The following is a 25,212-nucleotide window of genomic DNA, read 5'->3' on the forward strand; positions in this document are numbered from 1 at the left end:
ATCAACTTCAATCAGCTGATCTTAATGATGAAATCAATACTTGCTGCCTTTGATACTGAAGTCAATTTCGGCCAGCCTTCCCCCTGAAGGGTTATCTGTCATCCTGTGGATGTAGGTCTTCAGTGTGTCTGCCGATATTGGATCCACGAACATTCCATCAACATGATTGCCGAGTTTTTGTCGTGAGCAAATAATGCTAGTGTGTTAGGGGATACGTTATACTGTATCACACCTACACCTCTAGTGTGTAAGTCTCTATAGGATACGTTATACTGTATCACACCTACACCTCTAGTGTGTAAGTCTCTAGGGGATACGTTATACTGTATCACACCTACACCTCTAGTGTGTAAGTCTCTAGGGGATACGTTATACTGTATCACACCTACACCTCTAGTGTGTAAGTCTCTAGGGGATACGTTATACTGTATCACACCTACACCTCTAGTGTGTAAGTCTCTATAGGATACGTTATACTGTATCACACCTACACCTCTAGTGTGTAAGTCTCTATAGGATACGTTATACTGTATCACACCTACACCTCTAGTGTGTAAGTCTCTAGGGGATACGTTATACTGTATCACACCTACACCTCTAGTGTGTAAGTCTCTATGGATACGTTATACTGTATCACACCTACACCTCTAGTGTGTAAGTCTCTAGGGGATACGTTATACTGTATCACACCTACACCTCTAGTGTGTAAGTCTCTAGGGATACGTTATACTGTATCACACCTACACCTCTAGTGTGTAAGTCTCTATGGGATACGTTATACTGTATCACACCTACACCTCTAGTGTGTAAGTCTCTATAGGATACGTTATACTGTATCACACCTACACCTCTAGTGTGTAAGTCTCTATAGGATACGTTATACTGTATCACACCTACACCTCTAGTGTGTAAGTCTCTAGGGGATACGTTATACTGTATCACACCTACACCTCTAGTGTGTAAGTCTCTATAGGATACGTTATACTGTATCACACCTACACCTCTAGTGTGTAAGTCTCTAGGGGATACGTTATACTGTATCACACCTACACCTCTAGTGTGTAAGTCTCTAGGATACGTTATACTGTATCACACCTACACCTCTAGTGTGTAAGTCTCTAGGGGATACGTTATACTGTATCACACCTACACCTCTAGTGTGTAAGTCTCTAGGGGATACGTTATACTGTATCACACCTACACCTCTAGTGTGTAAGTCTCTAGGGGATACGTTATACTGTATCACACCTACACCTCTAGTGTGTAAGTCTCTAGGGGATACGTTATACTGTATCACACCTACACCTCTAGTGTGTAAGTCTCTATAGGATACGTTATACTGTATCACACCTACACCTCTAGTGTGTAAGTCTCTAGGGATACGTTATACTGTATCACACCTACACCTCTAGTGTGTAAGTCTCTAGGGGATACGTTATACTGTATCACACCTACACCTCTAGTGTGTAAGTCTCTAGGGGATACGTTATACTGTATCACACCTACACCTCTAGTGTGTAAGTCTCTAGGGATACGTTATACTGTATCACACCTACACCTCTAGTGTGTAAGTCTCTATAGGATACGTTATACTGTATCACACCTACACCTCTAGTGTGTAAGTCTCTAGTGGATACGTTATACTGTATCACACCTACACCTCTAGTGTGTAAGTCTCTAGGGGATACGTTATACTGTATCACACCTACACCTCTAGTGTGTAAGTCTCTAGGGGATACGTTATACTGTATCACACCTACACCTCTAGTGTGTAAGTCTCTATAGGATACGTTATACTGTATCACACCTACACCTCTAGTGTGTAAGTCACTAGGGGATACGTTATACTGTATCACACCTACACCTCTAGTGTGTAAGTCTCTATAGGATACGTTATACTGTATCACACCTACACCTCTAGTGTGTAAGTCTCTATAGGATACGTTATACTGTATCACACCTACACCTCTAGTGTGTAAGTCTCTAGTGGATACGTTATACTGTATCACACCTACACCTCTAGTGTGTAAGTCTCTAGTGGATACGTTATACTGTATCACACCTACACCTCTAGTGTGTAAGTCTCTATAGGATACGTTATACTGTACAACACTCAACCAAACTGATGATAGTCTAGTTAAAAGCGTGGTTGCAACGGACACATTGACTGAACATCTTAATTTGAGGAACACATCGTTAAGGTGACTGTTACGCAATAGTTAAAATGAAATTGAGAAAAAAAATGACCAAAATACTTCTAGTCGTGGAAAAACAATCTATGGGTGTTAAAGATTATGCTCTATTAAGACTCTGTAAAAAGAGCGGATATATTAAAGGAAACATGTTGACTGTTGTTGTTGGTTTTTTTTTACATCGAAACACGTGTTTGGTAATAAAACATCAGTGGTACTCTGAACAAGGCGAAACTGTTAGATGTTATTTCCTTTTTTGTTAGGTGTTATTTCCTATTGGTCCTAGTGGCCCTATCTGACAGTTCACTATTTGTGTCTGATGTGTTATAAAGTGTATACAGTGTTTTATTATAAGTTCTCGATGAAAAGTCTGACACGTTTATGTCTTCAAACCAAATCAAATTTCAAATAGGGAAGAAACAACCTTGAAGTCTCCAGTACCTAGGTAGACTATCGATTGTATGCAAGTTTTGTTTTTAAATGCAGTCCAAGGCCACGGCTTTCCCTACTGTATTAGACAATAAATATAGGGTACAACCTCTCCTGTACAAACATCTATGTAAGAATCTATCTGTGGCTAATAGTGAATGGCGACTGAAATATGGAAAAAGCTTAGGGTTATAACTATATAGATTCACTCTTGACCTTGAAGGAACTACAAAAGTTCACATGCATACCAAGATATACCGTATACGAAACTACAGTACACGCATGTATGTTAAAGGCTAGTATCTATAAACAAACATATTTACCCCAATGGTTATGTTAACAGGAAGCCTTACAAACACAGGTTTACCGAGAAATTGTACACCGAAACAAGTAATGCGTTTTGTGATCCGTTTTTCTATTCTTTTATGTCGAAATGTCTCGTGCAATATAAGTTACAACTTAAAGTTGAATAAGGATCATACGAACTGAATTTCTGGGAGGGTAAATGACTCCTGTTCCATCGCCGTCACGTGTTAATTCAGATAATCGGACATGTCGAAACTAACACCAACAAATGAATTATTTCCGTACAGGTCATTGTTATCCTTCAGCGGCATTTCTCGAAATCGGGGTTTTTCTTCTTTCAGCAGTCGATATCTTTCACGAAATAATGAAATAAGAAATAATTTGGAGAACATCTAACCGCCTATACACTCGACATTGGCATAAATAACACGAATATCGAATAACCTACGACACATAGGTATAGGAGAATGGTTAAGATAGGATGTGTGTTGTTGGATGATGTGTTGTGAGATGATGTGTTGTGAGAGGATGTGTTGTGAGATGATGTGTTGTGACAGGATGTGTTATGACAGGGTGTGTTGTGACAGGATGTGTTTTTTGATGATGTGTTGTGGGACGATGTGTTGTGACAGGATGTGTTGTTAGAGGATGTGTTGTGGGAGGATGTGTGTTGGGAGGATGTGTTGTGGGATGATGTGTTGTGGGAGGATGTGTTGTGAGAGGATGTGTTATGGGAGGATGTGTTGTGACAGGATGTGTTGTGAGAGGATGTGTTGTGGGAGGATGTGTTGTGGGAGGATGTGTTGTGGGAGGATGTGTGTTGGGAGGATGTGTTGTGGGAGGATGTGTTGTGAGAGGATGTGTTGTGGGATGATGTGTTGTGGGAGGATGTGTTGTGGGAGGATGTGTGTTGGGAGGATGTGTTGTGGGAGGATGTGTTGTGAGAGGATGTGTTGTGGGATGATGTGTGTTGGGAGGATGTGTTGTGGGATGATGTGTTGTGGAACGATGTGTTGTGGGACGATGTGTTGTGAGAGGATGTGTTGTTGGATGTGTTGTGAGAGGATGTGTTGTGGGAGGATGTGTTGTGGGATGATGTATTGTGGGATGTGTTGTTGGATGTGTTGTGGGATGATGTGTTGTGGAACGATGTGTTGTGAGAGGATGTGTTGTTGGATGTGTTGTGAGAGGATGTGTTGTGGGAGGATGTGTTGTGGGATGATGTGTTGTGGGATGATGTGTTGTGGGAGGATGTGTTGTGGGATGATGTGTTGTGGGATGATGTGTTGTGGGATGATGTGTTGTGAGAGGATGTGTTGTGACAGGATGTGTTGTGGGATGTGTTGTGAGAGGATATGTTGTTGTAGGATGTGTTGTGAGAGGATGTGTTGTGGGATGATGTGTTGTGGGATGATGTGTTGTGAGAGGATGTGTTGTGAGATGATGTGTTGTGGGATGATGTGTTTTTGGATGATGTGTTGTGAGAGGATTTGTTGTGGGATGTGTTGTGAGAGGATCTGTTGTGGTAGTGTGCACTGCGGAAGATGCAGTATCTTTCGATCGAGTGAGTCATTTCTGAACAAAAACAGTTAACAGCAATGCGACAACATGTTACTAATGATAGGGAATGATACAACGACATTGAATGCGTGAGACAGAGTTAAAACAGAAAGTTTTTATCCTAGTAATGTACTGAAAGGGTTACAATCGTCTCACTGCCAGTACGGCATACAGTATTGCTCTGACATCTGTACGATGTATAATAGAACTGTGGTAGGGATGATTATGATGACACGTTTCCACATGAGTATGTTTGCCTATTGATTGAGTTGTAGAAAACATTACTGATAAGACTGATGTTCTCTGTACTAAATCATCTTTGTCCGTCAGGGATGATAGAAAATCCTACTAATTAACCTCCAGTTAACCTCGACTCCTGTTTGTATACCCACATGTATTGTAATGTACCTACGTCACAGCCCTTGTTATCATTATCAGTTACGTTGTTCCTCTGATCACTGTCGTCTCACTGTGTGTGTCGTACAGCAATCTATATTAATCGTCAACAAAAGTGGTGTGTTACGCCATAAATGGTTTATTGAAGAGGCTAATTTCAAATGTATCGGACTTGTACCCAGATTTGGTATCCAGCATTAAGATGATAGATATTTTGAATTATATTAATGGAGGTATAAGTAATATGACTTTTTATCTGTTTCTTCTTTATTTCACACGTTACCGAACTTATTTACTTCTGACTGACTGAACCAGCACAGGGCTGGGATAAAAACTACACATTCTTAGATATTTCAATTTATTCCCGGGCCACGCGTTAAAATAAATAATTACTCATTTTTGGTACATGTCCTAATTCCCAAAGGATTACCGCAGAACCGATGTTTCTTAGGGGATGGCTATCTCAGAAGTTGTGACCCGGTCGACGGAAATGCCCTGTCTGGTTTACGATGCGCAGACAGGAAATGATAAACGTCAATGTTATCATATAGGCTTTCTATAGCAGATAATGGTTGTGGTCGAAACGGTCAGCCGAGGTTCATAACGTGGAATCAATGGACGTGTTGACCAGTTATGATCAGAGTGCGGCATTTTGTTGAAGCCTTATGTTGGAGTTATAAATATCTTATTGTATTGAATCTTTTGCCACTTACTGAAATACTTTGAAAACGACTATATGCAATGCTTAAGTTAGGGTTTTCCTCGTGCAATACTTGACCAGAATAGTGTGTACAACTGTTTAACTAGTGCGGGGCGCTAGATGAACTGAAATTTCAAAATACTTCTTCTATGTGTCCACATATGATAGAATCATATACTATTTGTGGATGAAAGGGATTTGAATTGCTTTACCAAACTCGTGCATGTTGGCCCTGACTGACCCAAGGGGCTGATATGTGGGCCCTAAAAGGAGAAATTACTGAAATAGCTCATAACTTGGTTGATGGTTGAGGCCCATAGACCTTTCTGTTATTTTAATACAGCTAGATGAATTGATAACTATCATAAACTCACTGTCTTGCATATTGATGACATCACCATTCCCAAGAATCATAAGATAATGATAGTCGACATGCCCTCGAAATTACAAATGTCATCAAAAATAAGGAATTCAGCTTGCATAATTATTCATTCGAACTCATTTTGTATAATATTTCATAACTCCTTACGAGTTTTGTAGTTAGGTAACATCTCATAAAGTAGAAAATGATAAACTCGTTTCAAGTATCTTATATAGAACAAAGGCAATGTCCACAATGTCAATATTGCTTATTAGAAAAGATGATACACACGGAAAGCATTTGGAAGTTGTAATGAATGTATTTTTTGGAATACAATCATGTTAAGCGCACTACATACACATATCTGTACACCGACAACTTTCGCTGAAGCTAGAGACGATCAAAGCTCCACTTCAATATTTAATGAATCTGGTCTGTTGACTCGGTTATCTCTGAATGCGCCAAGTTTATCGTCATATCGATTGTACTACAAATCCAGAAACATTTCCCTCGATCAAATTTGACACAAATTGATGTAATGCATCTAGAATAGGATTTTAAAGGATGAAGTTATTTAAACAATTATCGGAAAGTTTATTCCTAGCCGTACTTGTAATGTTACCAGCTAACACTTCGAACTCAACTGTCAGTCACCGTTAGTTTTTATGTTTGTCGGTAACGCTTTTTGCTCGTCGTTGAGTTTTGTCTAGTTTGTATGACGCTTAGTTTCCCTGGTTTGTATGAGGCTGAGTTTTGTCTAGTTTGTATGAGGCTGAGTTTCCCTAGTTTGTATGAGGCTGAGTTTTGTCTAGTTTGTATGAGGTTGTATGTTTCCTAGTTTGTATGAGGCTGAGTTTTGTCTAGTTTGCATGACGCTTAGTTTCCCTAGTTTGTATGAGGCTGAGTTTTGTCTAGTTTGTATGAGGTTGTATGTTTCCTAGTTTGTATGAGGTTGAGTTTTGTCTAGTTTGTATGAAGTTGTATGTTCCCTAGTTTGTATGAGGCTGTATGTTCCCTAGTTTGTATGAGGCTGAGTTTTGTCTAGTTTGTATGAGGTTGTATGTTCCCTAGTTTGTATGAGGCTGAGTTTTGTCTAGTTTGCATGACGCTTAGTTTCCCTAGTTTGTATGAGGCTGAGTTTTGTCTAGTTTGCATGACGCTTAGTTTCCCTGGTTTGTATGAGGTTGAGTTTTGTCTAGTTTGTATGTGGTTGAGTTTTCCCTTGTTTGTATGAAGTTGAGTTTTCCCTGGTTTGTGTGAGGTTGTATGTTCCCTGGTTTGTATGGGGTTGAGTTTTCCCTGGTTTGTATGAAGTTGAGCTTTCCCTTGTTTGTATGAAGCTGAGTTTTCCCTGGTTTGTATGAGGTTGAGTTTTCCCTGGTTTGTATGAGGTTGTATGTTCCCTGGTTTGTATGAGGTTGAGTTTTTCGTAGTTTGTATGAGGTTGAATATGAGGCTGAGTTTTTCCCTGGTTTGTTTGAAGTTGAGCTTTCCCTGGTTTGTATGAGGTTGTATGTTCCCTGGTTTGTATGAGGTTGAGTTTTTCGTAGTTTGTATGAGGTTGAATATGAGGCTGAGTTTTTCCCTGGTTTGTTTGAAGTTGAGCTTTCCCTGGTTTGTATGAGGTTGTATGTTCCCTGGTTTGTATGAGGTTGAGTTTTTCGTAGTTTGTATGAGGTTGAATATGAGGCTGAGTTTTTCCCTGGTTTGTTTGAAGTTGAGCTTTCCCTGGTTTGTATGAGGTTGTATGTTCCCTGGTTTGTATGAGGTTGAGTTTTTCGTAGTTTGTATGAGGTTGAATATGAGGCTGAGTTTTTCCCTGGTTTGTTTGAAGTTGAGCTTTCCCTGGTTTGTATGAGGTTGTATGTTCCCTGGTTTGTATGAGGTTGAGTTTTTCGTAGTTTGTATAAGGTTGGGTATGAGGCTGAGTTTTTCCCTGGTTTGTTTGAAGTTGAGCTTTCCCTGGTTTGTATGAGACAGACTTTACTTAGCTAATGAAGGGAAAGATGTAGATATATGACGTTGTACGTTCACTTTGCATGGAGTCACGTGGTATGTTTGTCCCATTGTTATCTCCAATATTTTGTTGTTGTGACTTCGTGTATTCCAAAATGGTTATCGAATTTCGATTGCGTAATCCTGAGGGATAAAAGAACTCGAATTATTATGAGGCACGCTATAAGAGACTGTTCCCGAGACAAATGCCATAATAAATTTCGTATGTTGAATATAATTGGAAACGTTCAACTTAACACAAATAAACGTTATCTTGCATCAACAGCAATTCAATGGGTAAATAAAACAAGCAGACGAGTAATGAATAACTAATAATGACATTTTTATCAGTTTTGTCCCGCGGAGGAATAGCTCCTAGAATTTGATTGATCAGAGTCAGTCCTTATAGAAACACTCATGCGATGATCAACTCATGCTTCCAGCAATTAACAGATATCTTAAAAATATCATGCTGCATATGACGCTTCATGTTTCATAATGTGTCCTAGCTAAATGAACAACTTAAAATCAATGATAGTGACTCTAGAAATCAACAAGTGTTGGACTAAATCATCATAGAGTCTGTATCATTTCATGTTTATGTTGTGTCCGTAGAATGTTAGATTTTACAACGATGAAAACGAACGTCGAATCGTATCACGTTGCATGTGAAGCTCCCTACCGCTTATGGTCAAGCATTCTGATGACAACAGGATCCTTGCAGTCTCGGGGAAACAGTTCATCTGATTGGTTCTAACACCTTGACAAACTAGTTTTGACATACGACTTTTAAGGCTTGAGTATCAAGAGAAACACAGATAATCACGCTAACTCCAATCTATTTACGATAAAAACTGACACATTAGTACATCAGTCTTCACACCCTTACCTAATTCACACTGACTGTGTTACGATACGCCGTTGACACGTCCATTCTATGGGAGCTTCCTATTTTCTGTTCGGAAACTATCTGGACAAATCATTTCCTCAGTTAATGACATCGGTTCATGATGTTTCTACTTTCGGAACATTAAATTATCAACAGTATGACAATGCATGGTTGGACATAACGATTGCTGACGCCTAGTTTTGTAATGGTGATGTATGCTACAGATTAGACACCATTTGACATTAATGCAACCGTTTTCGTGTACAAGGGATGTTTAATTATACACTTGTGTTTTAGAAAATGGCGCAATTACTGAAGCATTAATTTATCTGGCCAATCAGTAATTGTGAATATGACATCAACATGTGCCTGACACTCCAGTTCGGAACACCTCTACTTTGGTATATTTGTCCGTTTAGGTAATTCTATACCGGCGACTATACGGCTTCACACGTGTTAGTAATAAGTATCGTCTAGAAGGGTACCACAGTTGCATTACAATAATCAACTGAGCCACGTAGATATATTTACATAAAAAGAATATCAATAAACAGAGTAGTTCGAATGATTTTTGTTTCCATTTCTCGGAAACTTTTTTTATCTTATTTTTTCATTACCACATAGCGGTATTTCGGTGTATATAACAACAAGAGTTTGATTTAACGAGACATTAAGGTGGCCACAGCACAGACAAAGTATAAATAAAATGGTCGACTTAGGCGTGTTTTCTGTACTATAAAAGCAGGAATTGAATAATTCATGAAACTGTTATAAATCGTTCGTACGCTGTACTGCATGCCTTTCTGATCGGCTCACTTGTCCACGGTTGTTAGGTACTGTAACAGCATCACTAGGATGAAAGGGGAACTACCACAGCATTGTAATGCATTCCAATTACGCAAATTTCTAGTAACTTTGTATTGAAAATGTATTTCAAGAATTTCATAAACCTTCTTTATCAATAGTTAATAGAATTGCCAACACACTTAGGAAACACTATTCGATGTGTCATTCATCGTATTGCAGTGGTATGACAATTTCTGGGTTCGTTTCAGGACTTGTACAGACCACTATAAAAATTATGTATGATATTAACGTCTGTGGTAAAAACACCGTAACCACCGGCCCTATCCCCTGACTTCAGCTGTCTGTACAAAAGACTCTACTTCAGCTGTCTGTACAAAAGACTCTACTTCAGCTGTCTGTACAAAAGACTCTACTTCAGCTGTCTGTACGAAAGACTCTACTTCAGCTGTCTGTACAAAAGACTCTACTTCAGCTGTCTGTACAAAAGACTCTACTTCAGCTGTCTGTACAAAAGACTCGACTTCAGCTGTCTCACAAAAGACTCTACTTCAGCTGTCTGTACAAAAGACTCTACTTCAGCTGTCTGTACAAAAGACTCTACTTCAGCTGTCTGTACAAAAGACTCTACTTCAGCTGTCTGTACAAAAGACTCTACTTCAGCTGTCTGTACAAAAGACTCTACTTCAGCTGTCTCACAAAAGACTCTACTTCAGCTGTCTGTACAAAAGACTCTACTTCAGCTGTCTGTACAAAAGACTCGACTTCAGCTGTCTCACAAAAGACTCTACTTCAGCTGTCGGTACAAAAGACTCTACTTCAGCTGTCTGTACAAAATACTCTACTTCAGCTGTCTGTACAAAAGACTCTACTTCAGCTGTCTGTACAAAAGACTCGACTTCAGCTGTCTGTACAAAAGACTCGACTTCAGCTGTCTGTACAAAAGACTCTACTTCAGCTGTCTGTACAAAAGACTCGACTTCAGCTGTCTCACAAAAGACTCTACTTCAGCTGTCTGTACAAAAGACTCTACTTCAGCTGTCTCACAAAAGACTCTACTTCAGCTGTCTGTACAAAAGACTCTACTTCAGCTGTCTGTACAAAAGACTCGACTTCAGCTGTCTCACAAAAGACTCGACTTCAGCTGTCGGTACAAAAGACTCTACTTCAGCTGTCTCACAAAAGACTCTACTTCAGCTGTCTGTACAAAAGACTCTACTTCAGCTGTCTGTACAAAAGACTCTACTTCAGCTGTCTGTACAAAATACTCTACTTCAGCTGTCTGTACAAAAGACTCTACTTCAGCTGTCTGTACAAAAGACTCGACTTCAGCTGTCTCACAAAAGACTCTACTTCAGCTGTCTCACAAAAGACTCTACTTCAGCTGTCTGTACAAAAGACTCTACTTCAGCTGTCTGTACAAAAGACTCTACTTCAGCTGTCTGTACAAAAGACTCTACTTCAGCTGTCTGTACAAAAGACTCTACTTCAGCTGTCTGTACAAAAGACTCTACTTCAGCTGTCTGTACGAAAGACTCTACTTCAGCTGTCTGTACAAAAGACTCTACTTCAGCTGTCTGTACAAAAGACTCTACTTCAACTGTCTGTACAAAAGACTCGACTTCAGCTGTCTCACAAAAGACTCTACTTCAGCTGTCTGTACAAAAGACTCTACTTCAGCTGTCTGTACAAAAGACTCTACTTCAGCTGTCTGTACAAAAGACTCTACTTCAGCTGTCTGTACAAAAGACTCTACTTCAGCTGTCTGTACAAAAGACTCTACTTCAGCTGTCTCACAAAAGACGCTACTTCAGCTGTCTGTACAAAAGACTCTACTTCAGCTGTCTGTACAAAAGACTCGACTTCAGCTGTCTCACAAAAGACTCTACTTCAGCTGTCGGTACAAAAGACTCTACTTCAGCTGTCTCACAAAAGACTCTACTTCAGCTGTCTGTACAAAATACTCTACTTCAGCTGTCTGTACAAAAGACTCTACTTCAGCTGTCTGTACAAAAGACTCGACTTCAGCTGTCTGTACAAAAGACTCGACTTCAGCTGTCTGTACAAAAGACTCTACTTCAGCTGTCTGTACAAAAGACTCGACTTCAGCTGTCTCACAAAAGACTCTACTTCAGCTGTCTGTACAAAAGACTCGACTTCAGCTGTCTGTACAAAAGACTCTACTTCAGCTGTCTGTACAAAAGACTCTACTTCAGCTGTCTGTACAAAAGACTCGACTTCAGCTGTCGGTACAAAAGACTCTACTTCAGCTGTCTCACAAAAGACTCTACTTCAGCTGTCTGTACAAAAGACTCTACTTCAGCTGTCTGTACAAAAGACTCTACTTCAGCTGTCTGTACAAAATACTCTACTTCAGCTGTCTGTACAAAAGACTCTACTTCAGCTGTCTGTACAAAAGACTCTACTTCAGCTGTCTGTACAAAAGACTCTACTTCAGCTGTCTGTACAAAAGACTCTACTTCAGCTGTCTGTACAAAATACTCTACTTCAGCTGTCTGTACAAAAGACTCTACTTCAGTTGTCTGTACAAAAGACTCTACTTCAGCTGTCTGTACAAAATACTCTACTTCAGCTGTCTGTACAAAAGACTCGACTTCAGCTGTCTGTACAAAAGACTCTACTTCAGCTGTCTGTACAAAAGACTCTACTTCAGCTGTCTGTACAAAAGACTCTACTTCAGCTGTCTGTACAAAAGACTCTACTTCAGCTGTCTGTACAAAAGACTCTACTTCAGCTGTCTGTACAAAAGACTCTACTTCAGCTGTCTGTACAAAAGACTCTACTTCAGCTGTCTGTACAAAATACTCTACTTCAGGTGTCTGTACAAAAGACTCTACTTCAGCTGTCTGTACAAAAGACTCTACTTCAGCTGTCTGTACAAAAGACTCGATTTCAGCTGTCGGTACAAAAGACTCTACTTCAGCTGTCTGTACAAAAGACTCTACTTCAGCTGTCTGTACAAAATACTCTACTTCAGCTGTCTGTACAAAATACTCTACTTCAGCTGTCTGTACAAAAGACTCGACTTCAGCTGTCTGTACAAAAGACTCGACTTCAGCTGTCTGTACAAAAGACTCTACTTCAGTTGTCTGTACAAAATACTCTACTTCAGCTGTCTCACAAAAGACTCCAATTCAGCATGGTAGATTCGTGGCTTATCAAACCGAAATATCAAGGATAAAATCTGCATCATGCGTGCGGATACAGACATCCATCGTATAAGGAAGTGTTTTCGTAATATCAATTAAGAAGTATATCATTAATACACTGTTTTGTCAATTTATTTGTTATATATATCACGAAAAAAATATATATTTCAAATATTAATACCATACGATCAAACTGATTCGTGTGACCAGTCAATTCTCCTACGAACCCTTCTTGTGCCGATCAGCTGCTGTTGCTCATGTTCTGTGGATTGGTCACCACTTAAGAGTGATTAATTAGAGTTGACAAAATTTGATATTTCAAATTAATAGCTCGGTTTATGTTACAACAATACAGGACTGAACAAGTCGCGAACATCGTATCGAATTACATTTTAATGCAACAGTATACATATGTTTATGTCAGGGAAATAGAGTGTAGAGGTAACCAATATGTAGGTATATGTGTATGTATATAATAAAACAAAAACATTTCACAAAATTACAATAAGTCAAAACCAATTTGCTGGCTACAGGGAAACCTACTAGTTTGCTGACCAACAGAAATGTCTATCCAGTAACCCCGAACACATCCCCGAGGTACAAGTAACACATCAGCTATCTCGGTCTTGGGAAACATTTTATATTCTACCCTGGAGGACAGAAATTTGATGACCATGGAATTCGCTCTCCGTGTTTGTCACAGAGGAGCCGAATCGTTACTGTGGGAATATGTAAGCATCACGCGCAGTGTCAATAGAGTACCATCTAATAGGGGTTTAGTGCTCAATAAATCTGTTCTTTTAACATAACACAGAATCAGCCTCTGAGGGGTAGAATTACTCTCACTTTTTGTAAGTATACCTCTATTATTACTCCTTTGTGACTATTGTGTACATACATACAGAATATTACTTCTCCCTTGTGCCTCATACATAGGGATATCAACCTACATTCTATAGTTTACATTCTCTGTGTCGGTGATATCTAAGAATATAAAAACAAGGATATTCGTGTGTAGAATACTGGTTATTGTGTTAGTCTCTTGATATGTATGTTTCAGAGGTTGGTTGAGAAATTAGGCGTCGCTGAAATGAACGAAAACAGAAATACAATATTGTGGTGTTAAAGGGTTGGATCCAGGTCATAAATATGGTTTTATTGTTGGACGGTTCGATCACGATCATAGATTTGGATTTGGTTGATAGTTCATTTTGAACTTGCGGATTTTGGTGTCCGAGGAGTTCATTTTAAGTTGTCAGTAATGGCGTTGCATCACTAGACATGTTAACGGAACTGTCAATGTTTTACTAAAAAACGACACAATAGCAAGTGTCGACAATCACGTGCAAGGATGACATTCTCAAAGTAATATTTATATTTACACTTAATTCAGACTCAATGAACCTACCACAGTTAACTCAAGTCATTTTTCAATGAACTATATCAAGTCCGGCGTATGAATACAACGTACCTGCTTGCCCTATGAACTTTATGTCAGCTGCTTCGTTCCAAAATATGGCTGGATTCTTGTCAAACTCGACCTTCAACCATTGTTCTTTCCATTTCGAGATTGCAAAAGACAAATGAACTGACGAAGTGTTTTCTCCTTCCTCGTAGACCGCCATATTGTTTTTGAAATTTACGGTCTGGGATCGTCACGGTCTGCTGTTGCTCCGCGGAGCTTGGACTATACTTTTTAATTCCTTTTCGAAAGTGATCATATTTATATGAAATAAATTCCATTAGAAATAATATTTGTTTTAATTCGTTATTAAGTTTGTTCACGAAAGAAATCCTGAAAGTAATAACCATATGTAGACGAAGAGTGATTACGTACATTTCGGTTAGTTCAGTGGAAGACTTGCACAAGTCCCTATTGTGTCAAAGACAAATATTATACAAAAATATCAAAAAAATATAAATATAAGGATTGAATAAATTTACAATAGAGATAACATCATGTTTTTCATTATCATACTTTTGAGGTACCTCTATGGATGCATTGTAATTTGTAAGGTAAGATCGAGATCAATAAATACACGTAGCATCTTCCATTTGTTTCTTTTTATTTATGTTCGGTATAATTAAAACATATATAATCATATACAACTCACCACCGAAACGGAAAGAGTTTCTTCAATAGTGAAAAACTTGCTAAAATCGACAAACTTGCATTAGAAAGGGATAGTAATGAAATATTATTTTTAATTTGTTTAGTCTTATCCATACTTAACATTAAAGAAAACGTACAGCCGTCTTTAACAATGTTTGTACTGTCTATTGTCAGAAAGACTGGGGTTATTTCAAAATCGATACCCACTAAGCGCTTACTCTACCGATGACCAGGGTGAGAGCCACTTACAATATTGTAAGTTTATATTACGTCACAGCGTAATGCAGATTACGTGAATTATTTATAGTTGTGTAAACACGTTAGGGACTGGCAGCATGTCTCACCGTCCGTGTTACCAGACTTAATACTTGTGAGCTGAGAGAGAAGATGACTCCTGTATCTTACTCTATGTCGTTAGAGGCGACTGTATTGTGGGGCTCCCTGCAGGGTCGATGTTTTTTCTCCTATGTGCAAGAATAAGGTCCGCTGTATCCTACTGCTTGTTAATTAAAGAAAACGACTGAAAATGGGCCCCTAGATAATCAGGGATTTTCTTCCATGTCTTCTACTTGGGGACATTGAGGAGATCAATATGGATCTTCTGTCCCAATAGTAACACTTGGGATATTTTCCTTTCATTTCCACTTGTCAGTCTTTCTGTGCTTTATTTTCTTACTCTATGTGTCCCCTTGACGCAGTTCTCATATCATCCCCACTGTTGACATCCGTCGTCATATGACCTTGACATCCGTCGTCATATGAACCTGACTGTCGACATCCGTCGTCATATGACCCTGACTGTTGACATCCGTCGTCATATGACCCTTACTGTTGACATCCGTCGTCATATGACCTTGACATCCGTCGTCATATGAACCTGACTGTCGACATCCGTCGTCATATGACCCTGACTGTTGACATCCGTCGTCATATGACCCTTACTGTTGACATCCGTTGTCATATGACCCTGGCTGTTGCGATAACGTTAAACCACCACACAAACTTGATACTGGTATTTGTTACTAAATGTGTCGCTATCTGCATCACTAGATACTCGATTTTGTGTTACCAAATCTATGACTTGTACCAATATACCAGCCTACCGAAGGTATGATAGATCGTCAAGATTTGCAAAATCCTGCTGGCTGCTGAGAAGAAAAATTCGTTGATGAAAGTGCATTGGGGTGAACTGATGCTGCCAGGAAATCGGGACAATTTAGCAGTATATCTATTCATCAATCTTGTGCTCTACGTATTCTCATTTTGTTTCGTTAGGTGCTTATTAAAGCCGGCAGAGCTCTTACTTGTACGGATGCTTGATATTAGAAAGCAAGGCTAGTGTTATGATTCCTTTAGAAGTGTTCTCTCCAATAACAATATGTTTTCGGGACTCATCGATAATCGCATGCCTAATACCTAACAGATATTAATCATACTGTCAATGTCTGAAACCTCATTCTGTATTCCAGACAAAGAAAATGCATGCATACATGTATATTGTGAACGAGTTAGGCACATCAGCCGATGTGTCAGCCCGCAGCCTATGCAAACACTCTAGAGTGAATATTTTGGTTCTATACTACAAAGCACACGATCAGTCTATACTGTCCTAAACTGTAAATTTCTATAACTATATAGCTTATGTAGCTAAATCTGACGGTACACTGGAATATCTCAAAGATGAAATGATGAGTTAAGTTTTGTATATTGGATTTTAGAATACGCTTCCCGAGGGAAATGGATTAATATAAGCTTTAAGCTTGTTTCTAGATCCCTCACCAATGTACAATTTGCAATGTATATGTACACTTGTATTGAATATAAATTAATATTGTTTAAACTAAGGGATACCATCTGAAATAGGTTATATTTCCCCAGCAATGTCACTTTTATACTGTCCAGTGTTAGCCATTCCGTTTTCCTCTATCTCGCGTTTTATCAGTAGAACTGTCCTCCATTGACTGATGGCTTTGCGCCGGATACTGCGTTATAATACATATTGTTAAAAGATTGTTTTTCCTTCCTGTGGTCTGCTTCCATCCATCGATTGTGCGCTTATGTTGTTACATTGAAAGTCTATACCAATGATACAGTGTAGTCGTGATGTTAGAAGTTTTTTTTTGTTTTTTTTTTTGTTTATGTTGCTTTCCCTTTCTGTTTGTGTTCTGTTTACATTTTCCACATTCATCAATAATATAATGATTTTCATTTGTGTGTGTGTGTGTTTTTATCAGGTTTGGAATAAATACCGCAATATAGTATATTTTCTGTAAATATAAATTCTTCCCAGAAGATTATCGTCAAGCGGTCCACACCGGCAGGTCGTAAACGTAGTCTCAGATGTCGTCAAGTGGTCCACACCGGCAGGTCGTAAACGTAGTCTCAGATGTCGTCAAGTGGTCCACACCGGCAGGTCGTAAACAAAGTCTCAGGTGTCGTCAAGTGGTTCACACCGGCAGGTCGTAAACATAGTCTCAGATGTCGTCAAGTGGTCCACACCGGCAGGTCGTAAACGTAGTCTCAGATGTCGTCAAGTGGTCCACACCGGCAGGTCGTAAACAAAGTCTCAGGTGTCGTCAAGTGGTTCACACCGGCAGGTCGTAAACATAGTCTCAGATGTCGTCAAGTGGTCCACACCGGCAGGTCGTAAACAAAGTCTCAGATGTCGTCAAGTGGTCCACACCGGCAGGTCGTAAACGTAGTCTCAGATGTCGTCAAGTGGTCCACACCGGCAGGTCGTAAACATAGTCTCAGATGTCGTCAAGTGGTCCATATCGGCAGGTCGTAAACATAGTCTCAGGTGTCGTCAAGTGGTCCACACCGGCAGGTCGTAAACGTAGTCTCAGATGTCTGTGAGGAGAAGATACCCAAATGAAAAGTCAATATGGTGTTACAACCGTCGACAACTTCTGTATATCCTGTTGATTCCACTGAATCCCCAATGGTTCACATTAAGTGTGCTCATGTCATCCATCTTACTGGATGACGCGGGTGACAATACAATAACCGAACCGGTTTATTTAATTCACGGACGGGTCCGTGTCTATTGACTCCGGATTAGGCACCTGTATGCCAGCAGATTCCAATAGATTCCGAAAGGTTTACACAATCAGATTTTTTTTTATTACAGTATAGACGTTCTCGGGAAAGGGTCAGGCAATCGTGACAGGAACGTGTTATAATGCTATCCGTCTGCAATTTCCAGTAATTTGTTTTTAAGTTTGGTGAAGTTCAGTACAATATGGTAGAAAAACACCGACTTGTTATTGTGATACAACCACTGAACTGATATAGAGAGCCACAGTATATTCTACCTGAAAAGTGTTATTTACAAAATAGTTCAATTCACTATAAAATAGTTTTGATGCGGTTTAAAGCATTGACTAATGTGTTTATGCTACAATCCCAATAAATGTTCTTTTCAGTTAGGATTCTTACGAACGGCTTTTTTCAATCTTTATTAAAAACAACATTTTGTGCATTTTAGACGGTATATTTGAAACATCTGTTTTGGATGTTGCAAATCCACAGCGTTAAGAAAACAAGTGTTAAACCTTAATTGCTTGCGTTGTTTTCGTAAAAATATCCGAAACATGCCAGAGAAATACACTTCCGTTATAAGACTGAACCCAGACTTTTCCCGTTAGTACCCATCTAAAACATTCACGTTACAACCCATCTAAAAAATTTACGTTACAACCCAACTAAAACATTCACGTTACAACCCATCTAAAACATTCACGTTACAACCCATCTAAAACATTCACGTTAGTACCCATCTAAAACATTTACGTTACAACCATCTTAAACATTCACGTTAGAACCCATCTAAAACATTCACGTTACAACCCATCTAAAACATTCACGTTACAACCCATCTAAAACATTCACGTTACAACCCATCTAAAACATTTACGTTACAACCCATCTAAAACATTCACGTTACAACCCATCTAAAAAATTTACGTTACAACCCATCTAAAACATTCACGTTACAACCCATCTAAAACATTTACGTTACAACCCATCTAAAACATTCACGTTAGAACCCATCTAAAACATTTACGTTACAACCCATCTAAAACATTCACGTTGGAACCCATCTAAAACATTCACGTTACAACCCATCTAAAACATTCACGTTACAACCCATCAAAAACATTCACGTTACAACCCATCAAAAACATTCACATTACAACCCATCTAAAACATTCACGTTGGAACCCATCTAAAACATTCACGTTACAACCCATCTAAAACATTCACGTTGGAACCCATCTAAAACATTCACGTTACAACCCATCTAAAACATTCACGTTACAACCCATCTAAAACATTCACGTTGGAAGATATCTAAAACATTTATGTTAAAAACCGTTTAAAACAATCACGTTAGAACCCATCTAAACCAGACAGAATCAGTCCCATGACCATCACTTATAGGTTCGTGATTTAACATAAAACAAGTACATCAATATTCAGTTAACAGATCTGCTACCATCCCTGCCGTGACCACAAATACATATCGTTGTATGTTAATGAGGTCCTATACTAACACAACCCTCCACACATTACCCCCAATAGAATATGACAGTTCCGATGTAATTTTGCGTTGCCTGGTTTGGAGCCTGTAAACAAGATAACCTCATTTGTCTCCTTTACTGTTACTTTTATTTGAAACTAGTCGTATCTGGTCCAAAAGATTTGACAGTGTCACGGCACCGTTGGAAAACACATTTCTAATTATTTGCTGTCTGATGTGCTGTCTTTGCTACATGTCAAATAGGCTTGTTTTTGTGTGTGTTGTCTTAGTAGTCATTACAAAATCAATGAAAATCATACAGATACGTGGTCCCATCGCTTTCACTATTAATTATTATTTTGCACTTATTTCTATTGTGTGGTATATATGTTTATTTCAAATGGCTTCACGTATCAAAAAATGTTTGAACTAATTTACTTTCGGAGCCTGATTATTTTTCTACATTCCCTTTTGTCTTGAGGGATGTTATATCTGCTCATCCTAGAATTGATTTTCCTGCAATCATAACGAGGTTAAGTCCTCCACCATTAAATAATTGAGGTTGATAACCAATTGATCGATGCACAAAATGATAACGGGAATCCACTCTTAGCCGCAAGGAGTCACTTTGGTATTCAGAATGCACTGTCACACGGTTTTGTTACTTTGCTAAATCATTATGATTAATTTCAAAACTTGAAACCGATCTTTTTTATTTATTTATCTATTTATTGTAAAGAAATGATTGTCCAGGTGCATATTCATGTTTTTAGACTCATTCCAAATTCCTTTTGTGCCAGTCCCGGAACTAGTCCAGTTTAGCTCAATTCTAAGTAGGGTTTTTTTTCAGATGATCAGCAATGGTATTTGTTAGATAGATATGACAGAAGCTACGATTCCATGACTGATGACCATTCTGCCAATTTATTCAATTGGAAAGTAATATTTTATAGTTGTCGTCATGAAAGTATGTTTTCAATACTGTCACCTGATAGACAGAATAAACGAGCATGCTGCAAACGAACTGAACGTGTGACAGGAATAGACTGATGATATGAGGAATTGCTAAATGGTCTCGATTATCCTCATAAAATGATAACATAAGTCATGTTAAAAAAAACATTGAAAGTATTTCATAACAAACCTATGAATTTCCATTTTGTAGGGAAGGTACCAAAAAAAAAATGAACGTCATATCGACGGCTCCAGAACGCACTACTAACGCAGGATGCCTTATCGTCGCTGAACTATATCAAGTCAATTTTACGTCTTGATTAATTATAAAGAAATACTTTGACTTGATGTTTTGACAAATTGATTGCTATCAATAAGTTACATTTGGAGCAACCTCACATACGCCATAGCACTCTTGCGTTGCTTTGTTACATGGTACGTTATTACATTACTGTGACGTTGCTATGTTACATGGTACGTGATTACATTACTATGCCGTTGCTATGTTACATGGTACGTGATTACATTACAGTGACGTTGCTATGTTACAGGGTACGTGATTACATTACATTGACGTTGCTATGTTACAGGGTACGTGAAGAACGTGCACAAACCGACCGATAACATCATCCTCGTCCATGCCGTGGAGCTCAATGAGGTCCTTCATAATCAGCAATGGTACTCGTGTAAGTACGGCAATGATGACGGAATAAGTAGTCTGGTAGATTTGTCTTTATCACTCATTCAATACAAACAAGTTATTGTATAAGTACATTAACAACATGCATACTCCGGGGTTTACGTCTTTCCGTTATATATATGCATTATCTAATGAATAATAATAAAACAGAGAGTAACAACAGGATAATGTAACCACAATCATTAAACAAGGGCAAAATATGAACAATAATCAAGATTTATTTGGAGACTCTGTAAAAGTTCAAATCTCACAGTATGACTTAATAGCATTCCTATAGTTTGATCCATCAGATAATGCTTTATACCAGACATAAACGTTTTAGAACATGTAAATAATTTATGTTTTTGTTCCTGTGTTACAGCCCCCTACACATTTGACAAAGATGTTCTTTTTACCTTACTTGAGGACGAGAAGCGTAAGATCACACACAAGCTCGAGGAATTTGCCGTCCTCCTCAAGGACCGACAGGTAATTCTAAGTATGGCTTCTCTATAAGTGACAATATTGACAGGAAAATCTGTATATAACCAGTGTGTAATCAGCAGGTAGATCCAATGAGTACTCTATGCGACCATGCAATATACCGACTCTCATTTTGAGAACGTTATTCACTCTTGATTTACTTGGTGAGTGTCGCCGAGGAAATAGGAAATGTTTACTGGTATAAAATACCTGTTGTTATTAGCCGAGGAAATAGAAAATGTTTACAGGTATAAAACACCTGGTGTTATTAGCCGAGGAAATAGGAAATGTTTACAGGTATAAAACACCTGGTGTTATACTCCTTATACACTTTCAATACCTTCGTGTAAATCTGTATTTAGTTGATATTTTGCCCTGGTTTTATCGATTAACAGTAAGATTTCTCTTCTTTTGGAATGACTTGATTGTTTATACAAGTTGTACCCAGTGTAATGCTTCTAATCCAGACAAGTTGTTACGCGAATAGCCTTCAAGTGTAACCTGAATTACTTCCAATCAAATCGTTCTTGCTATGTACACATGCAATTGTTCTACCTCCATACTTGAACCCCCATATGCCAATCACTCGCCGAGCTTTTCTATATACTAGTAGATAGCATTGCATGTACATGGGGTTTCAGCACTAGCCTCTGGCTGAGTTATTCGTCATATTCCATAAAATGACTTAAAACGCATAACTTAATTTTACTATTTTGTACGATATGCTATGAGTAAAACCTTATACAGCTATATGTATATGGCAGGCATTTTATAGTATGATCGAAAAACACCCATGTGTGAAATATACGATGTAAAAAGAATGAAGTTCATAATTTCCTGATCATTCGATCTCGTTCATGAGCAAGGGATTATGTATGAAACTCTATTCAACAGATATCACAAGGCTCCATCACAATGATTTGATGTGTTGTTCATGTGTGTTAAACATATTGACGTCATGACCCATATCCCTATCCGTGTATAAAAATCAACATTAACATTCTGAAGCATTGACGAAAACAAATACTGACGAAACGAGTGCAATATATGATCAAAAGGCAGATTTAATAGGTTATGAAAAAATCCACGTTGAAAGCGATATCTAACAGACTATATTAACCTCTTCTGCTTAATTTGTGATACCAGAAACATAGATTTAATGCCGTGTTCTTAAAATCGTAACCTGGGTGATGATAACAGCACCATCAGGCATATCATAGAATTTCGGATACGTCTTACGTCATATCGCCAAAGGAAATAGAATGTTTCCAATCAGATCATGCTACCATCATCCAGTCGTTCTTGTCAGTGTACGCATTTCCACTGCAGGTTGGGAGAGCAGGAATGTTGCTACCGAATAAGGGAAATAATTACACTAAGGACAACGAAATCATCACATTTTTTACGGCTTAGTGGCAAGTTATCTTTGTTATGATGTTAGAGAATGTCAATCCTTGATGTAATCTTGTGCAGGGTATATATATCTATATGGTCAATAAGTTCCTTGATGTTATAAAAGAACACATCAACACTACAATATGTAAAGATGAGTACTTTGTAAAGTCTTCACACGCTTATCAATCAAATTGGCCACGTGTGAAACAAATTCAAGTCGGTTAAGAAAGAGGCAAATTTAGTACCCATATATTTACCAATACAGTAGACTGTTGTTTGTTAAATCTTTTCACCAAACGCAACAAAGACATTGTTGTCCAAAACCCAAATCCAGTTTGCACTCGGCATTCTACATCTTGGCCTTAGTCGCGTGTTTCTCTAACATCCTCATGTATTTTTGTAACGCTACGAATGCCTTTCCCGAGTTTTCAATGTTATGTATCGATGTACAAATTAGTATCTTTTATAAGCTAAAGAAGAACCTCAAAGAGGTGTAACATAATTTTCTTTGAATCAAATTGGATTGCATGCAATTACGTCTGAATGGTATGAAGCCTTACTGATCCGGCCAAATTGAAATCGTTTCGACTGAATTATAACTAGCAAAAATTAAACTAGAAAAGCTGTTCGTGGTATGCGGATTTTTTTTTCAACGGCGCCAGAATTCGGACACATTTCAAAATACCACTCAAATTCTGCAAACTTTATTTAAATGTAGAACGTTTGTATCTTTGACAGCTTGCTGGGTCAGTGAAGAGTGCTCACGCCAGTAGCCCGGGTGAGGGGATCATAAAGGCTGCAGTGGAGAATCATGCGGCCCTTATAGTGACAGGAACCCGGGGGATGGGGTCCATTCGGAGGACTTTCCTAGGCAGCGTCAGTGACTACATTCTACACCACAGTCCAGTGCCAGTTATTGTGTGCCACAAGCCTTAATCACGCCCCTCGTTGGACTATCGGAACACCTCTGCTTTATTCCAAGTCGATGTGTCCCACCTGTACATAGATCACGGCCTACTATATATGGACAAGTCTGTTCGCTATTATTCAGATCAGGAATTGGTGTATGATGCTGAGCCGCCATTCGGCACAGGCATATGAATTAATATGTGGGTCAATCAAGCGTTGCCGAAAGTATTCATGAATGGCAACAACATCCCTCAGGTGATTATCATACTCACGCATGCGCACTATGTACCATATAAATATATAGATACAAAACATTTGGTCTTACCTTTGTGCGATTTTCTTCACCAAAGCTGTCAAAATAGAACCCTGTTATTAGATGGAGCATTACTCCTCCCGACGACGCTTACGTCTAGTTGTCGTACCAGCATTACAGTAACGTGATGAGTGAATGGCATCATACATCATAGATCACATGATTGTTATTGTAGTTACCATGTATACAGATTTTATGATAATGTGATTGATCATACCACCGAATAGAATGCAATGAATACATTTGCGCAAAATAAGTCCGCTGAAATGAAAACATTATTTATATATCCGGTAAAATCATATGTCTACACCGCAACCCAAGCACAAGACAGAACTCAGACAAAAAGACAAAAATGAACATTGTTGTGTAAAGAGTACGAGAACGATTATATACCTTATTACGGACTTTCGTGATCTAATGATACATGGAAACATCAGAACATCAAGTATACGAATGTCACGGTAGAGTTATCGTTCCTTGATTGATTAGAATGTTATAATCATGTTCCCACTGTGTTTGACTGATTGAGAGAATGTCACGTGATTGGAAATAAACACGTTTTCATTATAATTGGTTATAGTGTTTGATCCTTTGTCGATGTAAAATTACATTTTGTCTGTCACATCAAATATGCAAAGGAATAGACATGTTCATTAACAACAGAAATGACAACAAAGTCAAGAACAATTACAAAAACAAGAATAATGACCACAACAAATGCAAAGATAACAATGACTACAACAATCACAAGAACAATGACCACAATAAAAACAAGGCAATGACTATAACAATGACAAGAATACTGTCAAAAACAAGAACGATGACTACAATAACATATACAAACAATGACTACAGCAATAACAAAGACAAACACGGGATTTCCATCCAGGAAATGTTCGAAAAAATGTTGTTTCCCCTTCGTCTTTTCTTCGCTTCCATTCTATGACTACCGTGATCTTGAACTTTGAAGGTCAAGTTAAATCATTTGCATAACTTTGCATTCAGGCTAAAGATGTGTTAATTATCAGGTCTGAATGTGAGG

General features: G+C 38.5%; 1 protein-coding gene across 1 annotated transcript in view; it reads left to right on the forward strand.

Annotated features, from left to right (window-relative positions):
* Positions 1 to 24,744, forward strand: part of LOC117331662 (universal stress protein in QAH/OAS sulfhydrylase 3'region-like) — a 35,309-nt gene extending 10,565 nt beyond the window's left edge. Inside the window, exons 2-4 of the mRNA XM_033890488.1 lie at positions 20,982 to 21,077; positions 21,453 to 21,559; positions 23,687 to 24,744. Of these exons, the coding sequence (XP_033746379.1) occupies positions 20,982 to 21,077; positions 21,453 to 21,559; positions 23,687 to 23,884 (401 nt within the window). The 3' untranslated portion in view covers positions 23,885 to 24,744. The remainder of the gene's footprint in view (positions 1 to 20,981; positions 21,078 to 21,452; positions 21,560 to 23,686) is intronic.
* The last annotated feature ends 468 nt before the right edge of the window (positions 24,745 to 25,212 follow it).

The sequence above is a fragment of the Pecten maximus genome, chromosome 7, assembly GCF_902652985.1.
Source record: "Pecten maximus chromosome 7, xPecMax1.1, whole genome shotgun sequence".
Lineage (NCBI taxonomy): Eukaryota > Metazoa > Mollusca > Bivalvia > Pectinida > Pectinidae > Pecten > Pecten maximus.